A 19,012-nucleotide genomic window follows, 5' to 3' on the forward strand; every position below is an offset into this window, starting at 1 on the left:
TTTTGATTGGTGGCACCCAGAATGCACTGCAACATGCTTTATTTTTGTCACCATTGTTGAGATTCACAGGCTGAATCTAGATGTCTGTGTGTCCAAATAATACATCTTTTGAACAGAATTTTTAAGAAATATTTTTAATTCTACAGAAATGCTATAAATCGTATGCTATAAAATCACTGGGCTGCTTTAATCAACAAAGCAAACCTAACTCTAAATTTTAGTCCTCTGTAAATCACTTTGAGCAAAAGTGTCTGCTTAATGATTAAATGTAAATGTGTTTAGCGATTCAGGTCAATTGATTATTATGTCAAAACATAACCAACACAACCTGATCACCCTTTCTCTTTGTTCATCTGACTGATATAACTTGGTTATAATAGCCAGACAAAATTTAAAGCTAATAGTTTAAGGGTCAAGAGCCCAACTAAAGCAAACGCTATTCTCCATAATGGTAACTTAAAATTAGATTTTCTCCTTTGGTGATTCTGCTTGTTAACATCAGGTGTCTTCAATAATACTTAATCATCACACAAATAATAACTTAATTATCTCATTCATTTTAACACTCTTCAGTGTTCATTTAACACTCATATTTTAACACTTTAACCCTTTGAGTGTGGATCAGATAAACTCCCAGGAGAGTTAATTCAACACTGGAGTTTTTGCTGTGTAGGAACATTCTCTTAAAACATCCTCAAAATGTTACAGTTAAAACGTTATATCTTAGCTTACATTTTACCTTATAGAAACATTATTTGAAATGAGAAAACATCCTTAAAACATTCTTTGAACATTACATTCAAATGTTTTCTTTAAAACATTAACAAAACTTGTAGGGAATGTTAGCCAACGTTCTGAGAACGTTCCCTGCTAGCTGGGTAGGCTTTGTGCACTTTGACCTCACATTGTTGCCATAGTATGAGTATCCTGAGAGCTCATGGTGAGATCACTGTGAGATCAAATAGTTGACTGGGTAACACTGTCATGTTATCTTTTGTTCAGATGCCTAATGTGTGTGACAGTTCTGGGAGATAATCAAACCAAAGCATTTTGATGACAAGCATTTCAGAATGACCAAAACTAAACTTTAGATGGTGTGTCATGAGATAGATCAGTCCAGTTATCTCATCACATAATTGTATGCAATTTCCCAAAAATTGCATAGGCTACAATACATTGATGGAAACATTGCCTTTGTTAGTTCAACTCTAAGGCTCTATCATACACTGGGTGCAATGCAGCGCCAGGCGCTACGCAAGTGTGTATTGCTAGTTTCAGCCTGACGCAGTTTTCATTTTCACGTCCTGCGCCACTTTGTTTAAAAAGCAGATGCATTTGCGCCCATTTGTGCGGCCATGGGCTTCTGGTCTGAAAACGAGGTGTGTTCTGGCACATTGATGGTGCGTTTCTGTTTTGAGGAGCTGACGCGCCATTGACCAACTGAAACCTGGTCTAAAGTCAATGGCGCTGTATTTATTTATTTTTTGTTATTAAAGAGTGCGTTAGTACACTAATACTAATATGAACTAATATGAGCCTATAGGCAAGTCCACAACGCGCGTACACTCTTCTTATTACACACACAGGGACGCGCAGCATTCAACAAACATGCCAGATATTAAAACAAAAGGATTACAATGTAAAAGGATTAATATTTTGTACATAAAGATAACGTGGAATCCGGCTTGTCCCGTAGATGGTGTTCTTGCGCTTTAACCTCGCACACAAGCAGATCCGTTTCCTCTCTGGAGAAGCGTTTAGTCTTTCCGCTTCCAAATTGCGTCATGTAAATAGCGAATCCGCCATGACGTGAGCGCAACTGACTTGTAAAGGGAATGCAAGATGAGACTCTGATTGGTTTGTTGCATGTTACGCCCAAAACACACCCATTACTCATTAAGAGAATAGAGACGACCCTTTAAGACCATGCACTTATATTGTTAAAATATAAAACTTCAATTTCAGAAACTCAACTTACGGTGCATCCTTTCTCCAGCGTTATATTTATATCTGCAAGAAAAAAATCAGCATGAAGACAATAACAAAATACATCTGCGTCAGACAAAACTTTAGAAAATTCCTATCCATTTATGTTATATTTTATTAATTTTGATCTTAGTCCAGAGTGAAAGTCAGTGTCTCACTTTAAACTGTTATGATGTTTCTCCATTAGGAGCAGAACTCATGTTACCAGCACATAAAACTATCAGTGTAAATCACTGTGCTAAACAAGATTAATAGATTAGCAGCAGTCAGAATTAAAGAAAAAATAAATGATCAGAAATAGAATGATGGATGCGACCATAAATATGGGAATGAAGAGACGTTGCCTGTAGATTTTTATCATATATGGACATAAAGTCTCCTCTCAGTCAAAAAATGAAATAACAAATAAAAATAATAAGTAAATAACTTAATATACACTAGCTTGTGTGCAGACATTAATTTCATGTTATAAAAAATGCCATGTTCTGCAAATGCACATTTCACACACTCTTAGATAAACACACTCACACACCAAACATTCAGACAAATTTACAAATGCAAATAAATAAAATTGTAAACATATTTACCAGCACAGTTTGAGAAATATCGGCCAATTTGCCTGACCAATCCTTAAGCATAAAAAATGCCAAGTCAGCCTTTTGTCTAGGCTAGTTGAATTTATTTTAAACTTTTCTGAAGAAGATGAAGAAAACTACCAATACGGCCCTAGTAAATTTATTACAAATACGGCTGCAATAAGGCTCAAGTAAATCTACTGCTGGAGAGCCAAAAAATTCTGACAAATTTGACTAGTCAGTTCCAGCATAATTTCCTCTTTCCTTCAGTGATCCTGATTGTTAATATCAGGTGTCTTCGCTAATGGTCTATCGTCACTCAATTAATCACTCATTTACTTTCAACACTTTGAAGTTTGAAGTCAGACTCTGAGCAGAGTTAGGGGCTGTTTACATGACACCATTTTGAACTAAAAACGTAAATATTTGTATGCATTTTGACCGTTAATTTACATGAAAACGGCATTATGGGTGCCAGAAACCGTAAACTTTTGAAACCCGGTTTCAAAGTGGACGTTTTTGAAAACGGTCTCCGTGTAAACTACAAAAACGCAAATCTCTGAAGATGATGATGTCATGCACGTGTTCAGTCTATAGTGTTTCATCGCCATCTAATGGCCCGGCAGCAGAAATTAGTCGTTTTTGCGGATCCATGTGAATGTGGATCATTTTGACAATGGTGTCGACTGTACGCGGAAAACTCAAGGATAAACCCTCCATTTTAAGCGTATTGTTGTCGAGTAAATGTACCCTTAATTTAACACTGGTGTTTTTGTTGTGCAATGAGCCGATGAGTTGAATCAGGTGTGTTCGATTAGGGAGACACACAAAATGTGCAGTGTTGGGGGTCTATAAGCAGGGTTGAGAATAATTGATTTTCTGGATACAATATTTTCATGCAAAACTTTAATTTACTAATGGCACAACAACTTTATTAATGGTTATTAGATTTTGGATGAGATCAGTGAATCAGGAAACTTAAAGGGATAGTTCACCCAAAAATGAAAATTCTATCATTGTTTACTCACCCTCAAGTTGTTCCAAACCTGTATGAATTTCTTTGTTCTGCTGAACACAAAGGAAAATACTTGGAAGAATGTTTGTAATCAACAGATCTCAGTCCCCATTGACTTCCATAGTAGGAAAAAAATATACTATGGTAGTCAATGGTGACCGAGATCTGTTTGGTTTCAAACATTCTTCCAAATATCTTCCTTTGTGTTCAGCAGAACAAAGAAACTCATACAGGTTTGGAACAACTTGAGGGTGAGTAAACAATGATAGAATTTTCATTTTTGGGTGAACTATCCCTTTAATGATAAACTACCATATCATAATCTAACAACAACAACTTACCTTGGCTTTTTTTTGCACAATAAATGCATATTATAAACACACATATTTCAACAATCAGAAAATACAAAAATTAAAAGTCAAGGGTCAAGAGCTCAACTAATATAAATACTAATCACTAATCAGTAAAAAACAACAACAAAAAAAAAAACATTAACCACTTAATTATCTCATGAACTGCTGCACAGTGTTGAACTTCACTTTCAACATTGGATTACTTGATAAAATACAGGCTGGTGAGTTTGAATGGGGTTGGAGCAGAAAAATGCAGGACGGCAGAGCAGGGTTGGAAACCCCTGCTATAATGTATGAAATACAAGCAAGCAATTTTCTCAACAGTAGTCCAGCATGTCAGATACACATTTCCGTGTTGTAAAACTTAAATAAGACAACATCTGTATTGCAAACCCCTCCATGATGCTGTTGTTGTATTTAGCGTATGCCTACACAGTAAATTCCCCAGTGTTAAATTAACACTACTCAGAGCACATATGGCCCCACTCTACATGGTGTTAAAGTAACACTGAAGCAGTGTTAAAGTTAATAAGACAATTAAGTGATCAATTGAGTGATGATTGAGCATTAGTGATGAACACCTGTTGTTGTTAACAAGCAGAATCACTGAAGGAAAGAGAAACAGTAGAACTACAACTGACTTCAGCCACAGCCTTAAATTAAATCAGATGATGGTCAGATGGTCATTTTGATCGCTAGATTCAAAACTCTATATCTTTGATGATAAATAGGCCTACCCAATTGAGAGATTAATGCATTTATTGTATTAGGATGTCTTTTAAAAAACAAAACAACACCAAACTGTACATTTAAACAAGTTTAATTACAATTTATAAATAAATAATATTCGTAGATGCCCTGAACAAAATAGTAGCCTATGTTTTCATGTTTCCACTGTTTGATTGTGCCGGCCGACACACTCACCATATTCCAGCATTGCAGCCTGTTCATTATAGCCATAATAAAATATAATAATAAAATAGTCAACCTAATATATAAAAATTCCACTGCTCTGTTTCTCAGTACTGGTAGGCTACAATTCGTACCATTTTATGCGTGTGAAGAGGATGATTTTTTCCGTCGATATTGGAACGTGAATGAAGTTCAAAGCCTATAATATAGAATAGTTTAGCATCCAAATACATCGCAAATGTTGAAACATTTTGATTCTAATTAGAGAGTTACGTGAGCCCAACGCAGCTTACTTTCACTTTCGCTTATAAAGTAGCCTATTTAATTTTGGCTTGTTTAGTTAATGTTTCATTCTTGTTCTGTTCTGAATATCATTACATTTAAATGATTTGTTGTTGAATATGTTTAGTGTATTTTTTACCACATTTTATTGTTGCGTATAGGCCTATTGGTATATAATACCGCGAAATTCAGTGCGGTCAATATGACCGTTTATGGCCGAAATAAATATGTTAATTATTTTTTTTTTGTTTACCTTATGTGTAATTTATATGAAAAACATTTTAAATGAAAATACAGACACTTTTAGGAAAAGTCAGGTACCAGCAGGATTGTATTTATTTTTTCAACAAAGTTATTGCAGATATAAAATTCAAAACGGTAAAAATGACTGGCAGTTCTAGTGGTGAATGAGTTAGCTAAGGCGAACGATAGGGATGCAAAGCCGATAGTTGTTGTCGTCTCCCCTCTTGTTGCACTAATGGAGGACCAAGTGAAGGAGGCAGAAAAGTTGTTTCCGTATCGCGCAGTAGCCTGGTGATCACTGTACAGCATTTGCGGTGAATTGTTAATGATTAGACCCAGCTTCGACAGTTGACTGAATACATCACTGTCCTTAGTGTCAAATATACATTTAGAATTTACAATTGTTCCTTGAACTCTTAAATTCGATGAACAAAACCTGCAGCTCTCGTTGACAGACATATTATTTTAAACATAATCCTCTGATCATTTGGATTTGTCGTTTCCGGCCGGTTTCGGCGCATGACATACGTCACGACCACACGTTAGCGATTGGCTATGGCAGATCTTGAGTGACTGTGGGCAGATCCAATAGTTTTGAACTTTAACAGAGAACCCGCCTACAATGAAGTAAACGTTTCTCGAGAGAGGCCAGACTCTCTGTACAAATGAAATTTACGAGAGGTAAAGTAGAAAAGGTTTTATTAACTTTAAAGTGAGCTAACGTCAACGATAACAGGTGCTGTAACGGTAAGCTATCCCATAACCGTAGTAACAGTTTGCTAATGTTATGTCGAAATTGTCAAGACTCGAAATGGGCTTTTTAAATCGCATACTTTCAGAGATATATGAACACCTAACCTGGCAAATGACCGCTTTATTAATTCATTGTTATCACTAAATTAACCCTTTAACTGTCACCTTTTTTTCGCATAAACATGAAAATCACTATCCAAACTTAAATGGTTGTAATTCAAGAATGCTTTGGAATTTAGACCTATGGTTGGTCTTGTTTTAATTTGTCAGATTATTGTTGAAGTGAAATAAATTATGAAAGTGAAACAGAAAAAAGTTCAATAAGTTTGAGTTTATTAAAATTGACAAATTTGAAAATATAATTATTTATATTTTATATAAAATATATTACAAAATATATTTTACTCTAGAACTGCAAGAAAATGAAAGCAAAAAATCTGAACAAGTTGTGTTCCACATTTTAGGTTGATATGTTGATATCTCTCTCCCTCACCCTTTCCGCCGTGTGCTCTAACGTTAACTTACACGGTTTGGAGCTGTGCGCTCTCGCTCGCTCTAGATTCCGGGTGGCTTTAGCTCATTTGCGGGCATCCGGGAGCCGCTATCAATATGCGGGAGACTCCCGGATCTTCCGGGAGACATGGGATGTCTGCTCTAGAGATATTAAAAACTAGAAACTACTTTTTAGTTCATTTAACCGCTTTTGAATTTGAACCGGTATCGTTCAATTCTATGACAGCTGTGTTGCGTTCAGTCCAAGATGGCGGAGCTGCAGCTCTGCGCATGGGGGAGTTTGTTGCAATGGAACGTTCTATTGAGTTTCGCCTCTTGGTACTTCTATACTCTTTGACACCATGTAGAGTGGGACCATATGTGCTCTGAGCAGTGTTAATTTAACACTGGGGAATTTACTGTGTACTAACGCAACGTCATTAAAAACAATGCAGATATTCCCGAAACAATCAGAACACACATTCTTCATCTTTAAATATATATGGAGACACAAATATCATGAGTGTGTAGAAAGAGCTCATGTGAATATAAATATCTGCACAATATGGTGAACAGTACACTCATAGACATAATAATTGTCTGGACAGGCTTTGACTTTAATGGGAAAAGATCCGTAATAGCAGCAGTAACTCCCAGCGTTACCACAGACATCTCGAGTGAGATATACAATCTCTGTTACCCTAAATTATACGTTTATCTCTGTAAAGCTGCTTTGAAACAATCTATATTGTTAAAAGCGCTATGTAAATGAAGATGACTTGACTTGACGACTCCATCTGTTACTGTTTTTTTGTTCTTCTTTGATTTTTTTTTATTTTTTTTTTACAATGTACAGTATAAGAGTAAGTCTTTTATTCTTCTGACACACGCACACATCTATCCAATGACACAGAGCGGCGTTTCCCGAAAGCATCGTAAGCCTAAGTTGATCATAGAGACCATTGGTGTTGTTCGATGCTTTTGGGAAATGCAGTCCTGATCTGTAGCCTACATACATTAGAAAGCATTCAGAAAATAAGCCAATAGAGACAGTGTGTAACATTACCAGGTGAGATGGTCACTGGTGTGACAGTTGTAGGGCTGGTGTTAATGCTGCCAGTGTCTGAAAGTTTGGATGAATAGTGATTAATGAGCAGAAACACAAATATCATGAGTGTGTAGAAAGAGCTCATGTGAATATAATTACCTGCACAGTATGCAAGATTGCAGATAGTTGTTCTAACCAGCTCATAGACATAATAATTGCCTGGACAGGCTTTGACTTTAATGGGAAAAGACCCGTAAAAGCAGCAGTATCCACCATTATTACCGCAGACATCTCGAGTGACGACTCCATCTGTTACTGTTGGGTGTCCTCCACGTATCCACAGCGCGTAATCAGTGCCACAACTACCATATGCAACACATGTGTCTGGGATATGAGCGCTAGTGCTGTTAATGAAGAGACGATACCAGCCGCTCCAGGAGACATGGTAGTCACAGTTTATGACTGAAGTACGAGTATTATTGATGGATCTCCATGGATTGTCCAGCACAGTGTAGTTGTAGCAGGGGTCTGCAGAGAGATAAACTTATGAAAACACCAATATGAAGTCATAGTCTAAATATAAATGTTCATGAAAACAAATTATATATACTGCATTATACATATATTATGTATTATAAATTCTATATATATATATATATATATATATATATATATATATATATATATATATATATATATATATATATATATATATATATATATATTAGGAAAACACCAGTACGAAGTTATAGTCTCGATATAAATATATTCACAAAATACAATTCCCAAATGCATAACCGAATTGATATTCACAAATTATATTTTTTTGGATTATTTTTGATAATTTTGAAACAGTTTTTTTTTTTTTGTCTTTTTTTTGTTTTTTATTCTACATTTCTTGCATTTGCAAATTGTCTCATATTAGTAAATCACCATGAATTTGTGTGTAAATATTTTGGGTTGTTTTTTAACCCAAAATATAAGGATGGAAGAAAAAAAGATTATCCCATCACATGTGTTTTTAATCCGGCCAATCATAACAGGCCATGCTCATCCATACAGAGCGAATGAGGGATGAATGAGAGATGAATGAGGGATGAATGAGAGATGAATGAGGGATGAATGAGAGATGAATGAGAGATGAATGAGGGATGAATGAGAGATGAATGAGGGATGAATGAGAGATGAACGAGAGATGAATGAGGGATGAATGAGAGATGAATGAGAGATGAATGAGGGATGAATGAGAGATGAATGAGGGATGAATGAGAGATGAACGAGAGATGAATGAGGGATGAAAGAGGGATGAAAGAGAGATGAATGAGAGATGAACGAGAGATTAATGAGGGATGAATGAGAGATGAATGAGAGATGAATGAGGGATGAATGAGGGATGAACGAGGGATGAAAGACAGATGAATGGGAGATGAATGAGAGATGAATGAGAGATGAATGAGAGATGAACGAGAGATGAACGAGGGATGAAAGACAGATGAATGAGAGATGAATGAGAGATGAATGAGAGATGAATGAGAGATGAACGAGAGATGAACGAGGGATGAAAGACAGATGAATGAGAGATGAATGAGAGATGAATGAGAGATGAATGAGAGATGAACGAGGGATGAAAGACAGATGAATGAGAGATGAACGAGAGATGAATGAGGGATGAACGAGGGATGAAAGACAGATGAATGAGAGATGAATGAGGGATGAACGAGAGATGAATGAGGGATGAATGAGAGATGAACGAGAGATGAATGAGAGATGAATGAGAGATGAAAGACAGATGAATGAGGGATGAATGAGAGATGATTGAGAGATGAATGAGGGATGAATGAGAGATGAATGAGAGATGAACGAGAGATGAACGAGAGATGAATGAGGGATGAAAGAGGGATTAATGAGAGATGAATGAGAGATGAATGAGAGATGAAAGAGGGATTAATGAGAGATGAATGAGAGATGAAAGAGGGATGAATGAGAGATGAATGAGGGATGAATGAGGGATGAATGAGAGATGATTGAGAGATGAATGAGGGATGAATGAGAGATGAATGAGAGATGAACGAGAGATGAATGAGGGATGAAAGAGGGATGAATGAGAGATGAATGAGGGATGAATGAGGGATGAATGAGAGATGATTGAGAGATGAATGAGGGATGAATGAGAGATGAATGATGGATGAATGAGGGATGAAAGACAGATGAATGAGAGATGAATGAGAGATGAATGAGAGATGAATGAGGAATGAATGAGGGATGAAAGACAGATGAATGAGGGATGAAAGACAGATGAATGAGAGATGAATGAGAGATGAATGAGAGATGAACGAGGGATGAATGAGGGATGAATGAGAGATGAATGAGGGATGAATGAGGGATGAATGAAGGATGAATGAGAGATGAATGAGGGATGAATGAGAGATGAATGAGAGATGATTGAGAGATGAATGAGGGATGAATGAGAGATGAATGAGAGATGAACGAGAGATGAATGAGGGATGAACGAGGGATGAATGAGGGATGAATGAGGGATGAATGAGAGATGAATGATGGATGAATGAGGGATGAAAGACAGATGAATGAGGGATGAATGAGGGATGAATGAGGGATGAAAGACAGATGAATGAGAGATGAATGAGGGATGAATGAGGGATGAATGAGGGATGAAAGACAGATGAATGAGGGATGAATGAGGGATGAATGAGAGATGAATGAGAGATGAATGAGGGATGAACGAGGGATGAATGAGGGATGAATGATGGATGAATGAGGGATGAAAGACAGATGAATGAGAGATGAATGAGAGATGAATGAGGGATGAAAGACAGATGAATGAGAGATGAATGAGAGATGAATGAGGGATGAAAGACAGATGAATGAGAGATGAATGAGAGATGAACGAGGGATGAATGAGAGATGAATGAGAGATGAATGAGGGATGAAAGACAGATGAATGAGAGATGAATGAGGTATGAATGAGGGATGAATGAGAGATGAATGAGAGATGAATGAGGGATGAATGAGGGATGAAAGAGAGATGAATGAGAGATGAACGAGGGATGAATGAGAGATGAATGAGAGATGAATGAGGGATGAAAGACAGATGAATGAGAGATGAATGAGGGATGAATGAGGGATGAATGAGAGATGAATGAGAGATGAATGAGGGATGAATGAGGGATGAAAGAGAGATGAATGAGAGATGAACGAGGGATGAATGAGAGATGAATGAGAGATGAATGAGGGATGAAAGACAGATGAATGAGAGATGAATGAGGTATGAATGAGGGATGAATGAGAGATGAATGAGGGATGAATGAGAGATGAATGAGAGATGAAAGACAGATGAATGAGAGATGAATGAGGGATGAATGAGGGATGAATGAGAGATGAATGAGAGATGAATGAGGGATGAATGAGGGATGAAAGAGAGATGAATGAGAGATGAACGAGGGATGAATGAGAGATGAATGAGAGATGAATGAGGGATGAAAGACAGATGAATGAGAGATGAATGAGGTATGAATGAGGGATGAATGAGAGATGAATGAGAGATGAATGAGGGATGAATGAGGGATGAAAGAGAGATGAAAGAGAGATGAATGAGGGATGGATGAGAGATGAATGAGAGATGAATGAGGGATGAATGAGGGATGAATGAGGGATGAAAGAGAGATGCTGATCAACAGGCTCGCTCTAAATGAAGCAGAATGTCAATATTTTATATTTCTTTATCATTAAAAACACAAGGACTGTTTCTGACTGAAGTGTGGAATATTCAGAGCTACTGTACAGTGAACGACAGCCAGACACTCCTGAGAACAATCTACAGGCTTCATACATTTCTATAAATACATTTCCAGGACTTTTGAAGCAAATATTCATAAACTATCCCTAATTCACCACAGCATATCTTTATTAAAAATGAATGATAACCCAGGCTCTTGACAATTTGTTAAGTTACTTTTTTTTTCAGCCATTTTAGAAGTTTTCAGAAAACATTTCTACATTGGTAAATCAGATCAACATGTCAGCTTTAATGTCCAACAACTGCTTTTTCTGTCATTGAAGCATTATTGAGAAGTATTAAACTGAGCTGAAATTGTAAAGATTGATTATTGTAACTCTATTGCTGTATTTCAGAGGCTGAATGTTGATGTCAGAGAGTGTAGAAATAACACTGTCATTGCTATCTTTATTTAAAACCTGCTTAGTGTCTTTTATAAACTCACACACATCAACATTCGGTATATGAAACACAACAATGGTGACGTTTTGTGAAAACTCCTGCAAAGACTGAAACAAAAGAGACTTAAAGGGGTGATGAACTGAGAAATCAAATTTTCCTTGAGCTTTTGACATATAGGAGATCATCATACTATAATAATATCCTGTAAGTTTCAGAACTGAAAACTACCTTGTTAGTCCAATAAAAGCTTTTATAGACATCAGGCTCAGCAAACGACTCGTTTTTCAAAGTGGGGAACTATGACGTCAAAGAGGATAAAACACCGCCTCCACAAAAGAAGATCAACGCCTACTTCAACACGGCCTGGTTAGCCCCGCCCACCGATTCACCCAAACATGCTAATTAACATAGGACGACATGATAATTGCTAAACCGGTTCGAGCTACTTCCAAGCAATAAACATGCTGTTTACTAAATATTGTGAGTGCCTGTTTGTGGAAGAAGACAGTCATAAGCTTCCTTCGGATTCCAGCATGGTTAAACTTTATTAAATCAGTCAATCACAATTTCCCGACACGGATCTGCCAGCAACATGTAAGTAACCATGTGTATTCTAATGCCTGATCTGCGATCAGTGATTTCTGATGTGTAATTATTCAAGTTCAGATATCTTTCTCTTAAAATCGTTCAATACTGTTTATGCATCAGTGACTAAACGATCAACTCACATAATTTCCCGTAGTATTATTATGAAAATAACCTTTAAACTGTAATTAAAATATATACAGAAAGCGATCAAAGAATGATCCCTTTCCATTCGCCCAAGCTGTCAATCAAACAGCACAGCGCGAGCCGCGAGAGCTTATCTGGACACTTACCAAACTCGTGATGAAATAATGACACTGTTACACTACACAACGAAGCTCTTACTTTGTATTCACATCGTGTTTGCATTGTGATTTGGTGTAAGCATTTGTGAGAGTGCAAAAATTACGTTGCAATGATAAGATCTTTATTCACGCGATCAACAAACTGTCTGTCATCTGCTCAGTCAGTGCTCATCATGCTGCAACCTTTCATGCGATGTAATAGATTTAAATATAATGCTTTAAACGATACTTTTCACGATTTGTTAATCTCGATAGCTTTAATAGTAAAAACGTAGTAAAAGTTTTCGAGAGAGTTCATGTAATACTAGCTATTTCATATGCAAGCATGTCAGCCAATCACAGCAGTGGGCGTTTGCACTGCAGTCTCCCAGCAGACACGCCCCTTAAAACGGAGCGTTCAAATCTGAGCCTTAAATCAGGCTTGGAAAAATGGCTTTTATTTATAAATTATGACAATTTTTGATGTAAAAATCGTACTAACATTATAAGGGCACCCCAGGCAACAGTATAAAATAATAAAACGATCCAGTTCATGACCCCTTTAACAAACATCAAGAGTCACGAGCACAACTAAAGTAAACACTGATGGAGATCAGAGCATGTGAGCGGAGTGGAGCGGGAGCGAGCGGGGAGCGTGAGCGGGCGGATCTTGGACAGAGCGCAGAGCGGCAATTTCTAAAGGACGGAGCGTCGCATTTCCCGCTCCAATTTCGCTCCGCTCCGCTCCCACCACAAGTCTGAAGCATGCTCAGTCAAGCCTGACCCTGAATCCATTTGTCTTGCACAGTCATCAACAGTAGACTATTTTCAGGCAAAACTCGGCTCAATAATGGAGTTCAAAAAGTAAAATGAGAATTCATACAGGTGTAGACTATCAATATAAGTCGCTCCGGAGTAGCCTATAAGGCGCATCAGTCAAAAAATGCACCATGAAGAAGAAAAAACATAGGCCTAGCATCGCACTGGACTATAAGTCGCATTTATTTAGAAATGTATACAAAAAAAAAATGTTCTGGACGGGACAGTTCTCCGTTACGGACGTGAGCGCTCTGAAAGCGGCACTTAAGACTGCTTTAAAACTTTCACTCAGACCTCAAACAGAAAGCACAAAGCCTGTCTTTAAATTTAATTTCGTTTTGTATTAATTGTATCTTAATTTTAATCAAGGTTTCATCAACCAATTGTCTGCATTTAATAAGAAGTAATATATTAGAAAATAGATAACCACGATACGAAGGCGCCGGCGTGAACCTGGAGTTTGTCTCATGAATGAACCGAAACTCAGCGTATAGCCTACTTGCCTCACACACCTGAGACATATATATAAAGCTTGAAATGTCTACTTTTAAACAGAACAATTCAAAACGAAAGAAAACAGACTGCTCTCCCGTATGAAATGTGCATTTCTCTCAGGCGCGTTTACTACTGCGAAGATCACGAGTCAGCATCTTTCCAGCCGACAGACATAAAAAAATTAAAATGTCTTCTGCTATATTTTACATATTCATAATCATTTTGCCGGTTCGTTGTGACAGCTTTTAGGTGCCCTTACATGTTACGTGAACGCATCAGCACTGAAAACAGAGAGATTTTTTTTCTTTTGGGGGCATTTTGTTTGTGTTCAGACTTTCTCATTTGCCTGCGCAATGTTAGAGGACGCTGTTAATAAAGTTGCGAGTAGGCCTACACATTGGATTCACGGTTATTTTTATAGGCTATTTAAAAAAATACCCCAGTTTTTATGCCAGTCGTATCATTTTATTTTTGTTGTATTTATCCGCCACACACCTTGAAGGCCGGTCCGTGTCTGATATTGTCTGATATTAAACCGGTCCGTGGCGCAAAAAAGGTTGGGGACCGCTACAAGTGATATACATGTAGATTTTTTCCCTTTTTTGGAGCGAGCGGGGGGTGATTTGAGTGGAGCGCGAAGCAAACTGCGTTGAGCGCTGAGCGAAAATGAGCGGAGCGGCCTGATGTAGCTTTGAGCGGGGGAGCGGAGGGGTGAACAGTTCAGTGAGCGATGAGCGGAGATTCTCACCGCTCCACTCCGCTCATATGCTCTGATGGAGATCAATGGTGACATTAAACGAAACAATCATTCATCAACATCTAAACCTCTGTTAATTCTCAATAAAACTTCTGTAGACATCTGACAGAAATAAAGTCAGTCTGGTTAGTAATAAGTGAAGCTGGTAATGCTGTTTGTGGAGTTGTTTAATCAGATCATCTAAGGCTGTGTCTGAAGAGTTGTAGTTTGTGTTCTTGTTACTCTTTCTTTTAGTGCTTGTGTTGCCAATAACAACGACAACCTTTTCTCGTCTGTATTTGCCCCAGTTGTTTTTCTCTTTTGTTTTCTGCAACAGATTTTGGGGCTGAAAGTTTTAACATGAACAACAACATGCGTTAACTGCGCTTCTTCTCTCCCTTTTACTCACTAGTCTTTTCTCCTCACAGCGCCCCCAACAGTACACATATTCTCCGAATCCCTCAATATTAATCCCCTTTACATTATATTAGTGCAAATTATCTACAATAAACAAAGACATAAAACAAATTAAATAATTATTTGAGGTCATTACACTTGTGTTTGAATGGAACATCACACTAACCTTTAAATAACATTTTGGACATTTGATAAATGTATAAATTTACATTTTTTTATGTTCCCTGAACCAACTCTGAATATTTGGAGAATGTTCTTGTAACTAAACTCTGTTTGCTGGGAAGCTTTGTGGTTTATTATAAAATAAACATTTATTTAAATAGTGCTGACACATGAGCAAGACATACAATAATGACCCTGAGAAATCACTGTATGGATTAACGAATCAATTGGAGGCAACAATATGTTGCTACTGTATTTCCTACAGTAAAGTACTGGCAACAACAGCTGATGTTTTTATTTAATTATAGTGATGAAGTAAATATTTCATTCTTCTGACACACGCACACATCTATCCAATGACACAGAGCGGCGTTTCCTGAAAGCATCGTAAGCCTAAGTTGATCATAGAGACCATTGGTGTTGTTCGATGCTTTTGGGAAATGCAGCCCTGATCTGTAGCCTACATACATTAGAAAGCACTCAGAAAATAAGCCAATAGAGACAGTGTGTAACATTACCAGGTGAGATGGTCACTGGTGTGACAGTTGTAGGGCTGGTGTTAATGTTTCCAGTGTCTGAAAGTTTGGATGAATAGTGATTAATGAACAGAGACACAAATATCATGAGTGTGTAGAAAGAGCTCATGTGAATATAATTACCTGCACAGTATGCTGAACAGTAGTAAACAGTTGTTCTAACCAGCTCATAGACATAATAATTGTCTGGACAGGCTTTGACTTTAATGGGAAAAGACCCAAAATAGCAGCAGTAACTCCCAGCGTAACCAACCCAGTGACCGCAGACATCTCGAGTGACGACTCCATCTGTTTCTGTTGGGTGTCCACCACGTATCCACAGTGGGATATTAGTGCCACAGCTGTACCTCGCAACACATGTGTCTGGGATATGAGCGCTAGTGTTGTTAATGAAGAGACGATACCAGCCGCTCCAGGAGACAGACGTGTCACAGTTTCTGACTGAAGCATATGTATTACTGATGGATCTCCATGTATCGTTCAGCACAGTGTAGTTGTAGCAGGGGTCTGCAGAGAGATAAACTTATGAAAACACCAATATGAAGTCATAGTCTAAATATAAATGTTCATGAAAACAAATTATATATACTGCATTATACATATATTATGTATTATAAATTCTATATATATATATATATATATATACATATATATATATATATATATATATATATATATATATATATATATATATATATATATATATATATTAGGAAAACACCAGTACGAAGTTATATTCTCGATATAAATATATTCACAAAATACAATTCCCAAATGCATAACCGAATTGATATTCACAAATTATAATTTTTTTGATTATTTTTGATCATTTTGAAACAGTTTTTTTTTTGTCTTTTTTTTTGTTTTTTATTCTACATTTCTTGCATTTGCAAATTGTCTCATATTAGTAAATCACCATGAATTTGTGTGTAAATATTTTGGGTTGTTTTTTAACCCAAAATAAAAGGATGGAAGAAAAAAAGATTATCCCATTAGATGTGTTTTTAATCCGGCCAATCATAACAGGCCATGCTCATCCATACAGAGCGAATGAGGGATGAATGAGGGATGATTGAGAGATGAATGAGAGATGAATGAGGGATGAACGAGAGATGAATGAGAGATGAATGAGGGATGAACGAGAGATGAATGAGGGATGAAAGAGAGATGAATGAGGGATGAATGAGAGATGAATGAGAGATGAACGAGGGATGAAAGACAGATGAATGAGAGATGAATGAGAGATGAACGAGAGATGAATGAGAGATGAACGAGGGATGAACGAGGTATGAATGAGAGATGAACGAGAGATGAATGAGGGATGAACGAGGGATGAAAGACAGATGAATGAGAGATGAATGAGAGATGAATGAGAGATGAATGAGGGATGAACGAGAGATGAACGAGAGATGAATGAGGGATGAACGAGGGATGAAAGACAGATGAATGAGAGATGAATGAGAGATGAATGAGGGATGAAAGAGATGAATGAGGGATGAAAGACAGATGAATGAGAGATGAACGAGAGATGAATGGGGGATGAATGAGAGATGAATGAGAGATGAATGAGGGCTGAATGAGGGATGAATAAGAGATGAATGAGGGATTAATGAGGGATGAAAGAGGGATGAATGAGAGATGAATGAGAGATGAATGAGAGATGAACGAGGGATGAACGAGGGATGAACGAGGGATGAATGAGAGATGAATGAGAGATGAATGAGGGATGAATGAGGGATGAATGAGAGATGAATGAGATGAACGAGGGATGAATGAGAGATGAATGAGAGATGAACGAGAGATGAACGAGAGATGAATGAGGGATGAACAAGGGATGAACGAGAGATGAACGAGGGATGAATGAGAGATGAATGAGAGATGAATGAGAGATGAATGAGAGATGAACGAGGGATGAACGAGAGATGAACGAGAGATGAATGAGGGATTAATGAGGGATGAAAGACAGATGAATGAGAGATGAATGAGGGATGAATGAGGGATGAAAGAGGGATGAACGAAAGATGAATGAGAGATGAATGAGGGATGAATGAGGGATGAACGAGAGATGAATCAGAGATGAATGAGAGATGAATGAGGGATGAACGAGAGATGAATGAGAGATGAACGAGAGATGAATGAGGGATGAACGAGAGATGAACGAGAGATGAACGAGAGATGAATGAGGGATGAATGAGAGATGAAGAGAAATGAACGAGAGATGAATGAGGGATGAATGAGAGATGAAGAGAAATGAACGAGGGATGAAAGAGGGATGAATGAGAGATGAATGAGGGATGAATGAGAGATGAATGAGGGATGAATGAGAGATGAATGAGAGATGAACGAGGGATGAACGAGGGATGAACGAGGGATGAAAGACAGATGAATGAGAGATGAACGAGAGATGAATGAGGGATGAAAGAGGGATGAATAAGAGATGAATGAGAGATGAACGAGATATGAATGAGAGATGAACGAGAGATGAACGAGGGATGAAAGACAGATGAACGAGAGATGAACGAGAGATGAACGAGGGATGAACGAGGGATGAACGAGGGATGAAAGACAGATGAATGAGATGAACGAGAGATGAATGAGGGATGAAAGAGGGATAAATGAGAGATGAATGAGAGATGAACGAGAGATGAATGAGAGATGAACGAGAGATGAACGAGGGATGAAAGACAGATGAACGAGAGATGAACGAGGGATGAACGAGGGATGAAAGACAGATGAATGAGAGATGAACGAGAGATTAATGAGGGATGAAAGAGGGATGAATGAGAGATGAATGAGGGATGAATGAGGGATGAAAGACAGATGAATGAGAGATGAACGAGAGATGAATGAGGGATGAACGAGGGATGAAAGAGAGATGAATGAGAGATGAACGAGAGATGAATGAGAGATGAATGAGGGATGAATGAGGGATGAAAGACAGATGAATGAGAGATGAATGAGGGATGAATGAGGGATGAATGAGAGATGAATGAGGGATGAACGAGAGATGAATGAGAGATGAACGAGAGATGATTGAGGGATGAAAGAGGGATGAACGAGTGATGAAAGACAGATGAATGAGAGATGAACGAGAGATTAATGAGGGATGAAAGAGGGATGAATG

General features: G+C 37.6%; 1 protein-coding gene across 1 annotated transcript in view; it reads right to left on the reverse strand.

Annotated features, from left to right (window-relative positions):
* LOC308687934 (adhesion G protein-coupled receptor E1-like) overlaps positions 1–19,012 on the reverse strand; it is a gene marked incomplete at its 5' end in the record, with an annotated part of 38,225 nt that overhangs the window by 14,704 nt on the left and 4,509 nt on the right. The window contains 4 exons of the mRNA XM_081360752.1: positions 7,678–7,734; positions 7,819–8,187; positions 15,871–15,927; positions 16,012–16,395. Of these exons, the coding sequence (XP_081216878.1) occupies positions 7,678–7,734; positions 7,819–8,187; positions 15,871–15,927; positions 16,012–16,395 (867 nt within the window). The remainder of the gene's footprint in view (positions 1–7,677; positions 7,735–7,818; positions 8,188–15,870; positions 15,928–16,011; positions 16,396–19,012) is intronic.

Source organism: Scardinius erythrophthalmus (assembly GCF_964197995.2).
Source record: "Scardinius erythrophthalmus genome assembly, chromosome: 3".
Classification (NCBI taxonomy): Eukaryota; Metazoa; Chordata; class Actinopteri; order Cypriniformes; family Leuciscidae; genus Scardinius; species Scardinius erythrophthalmus.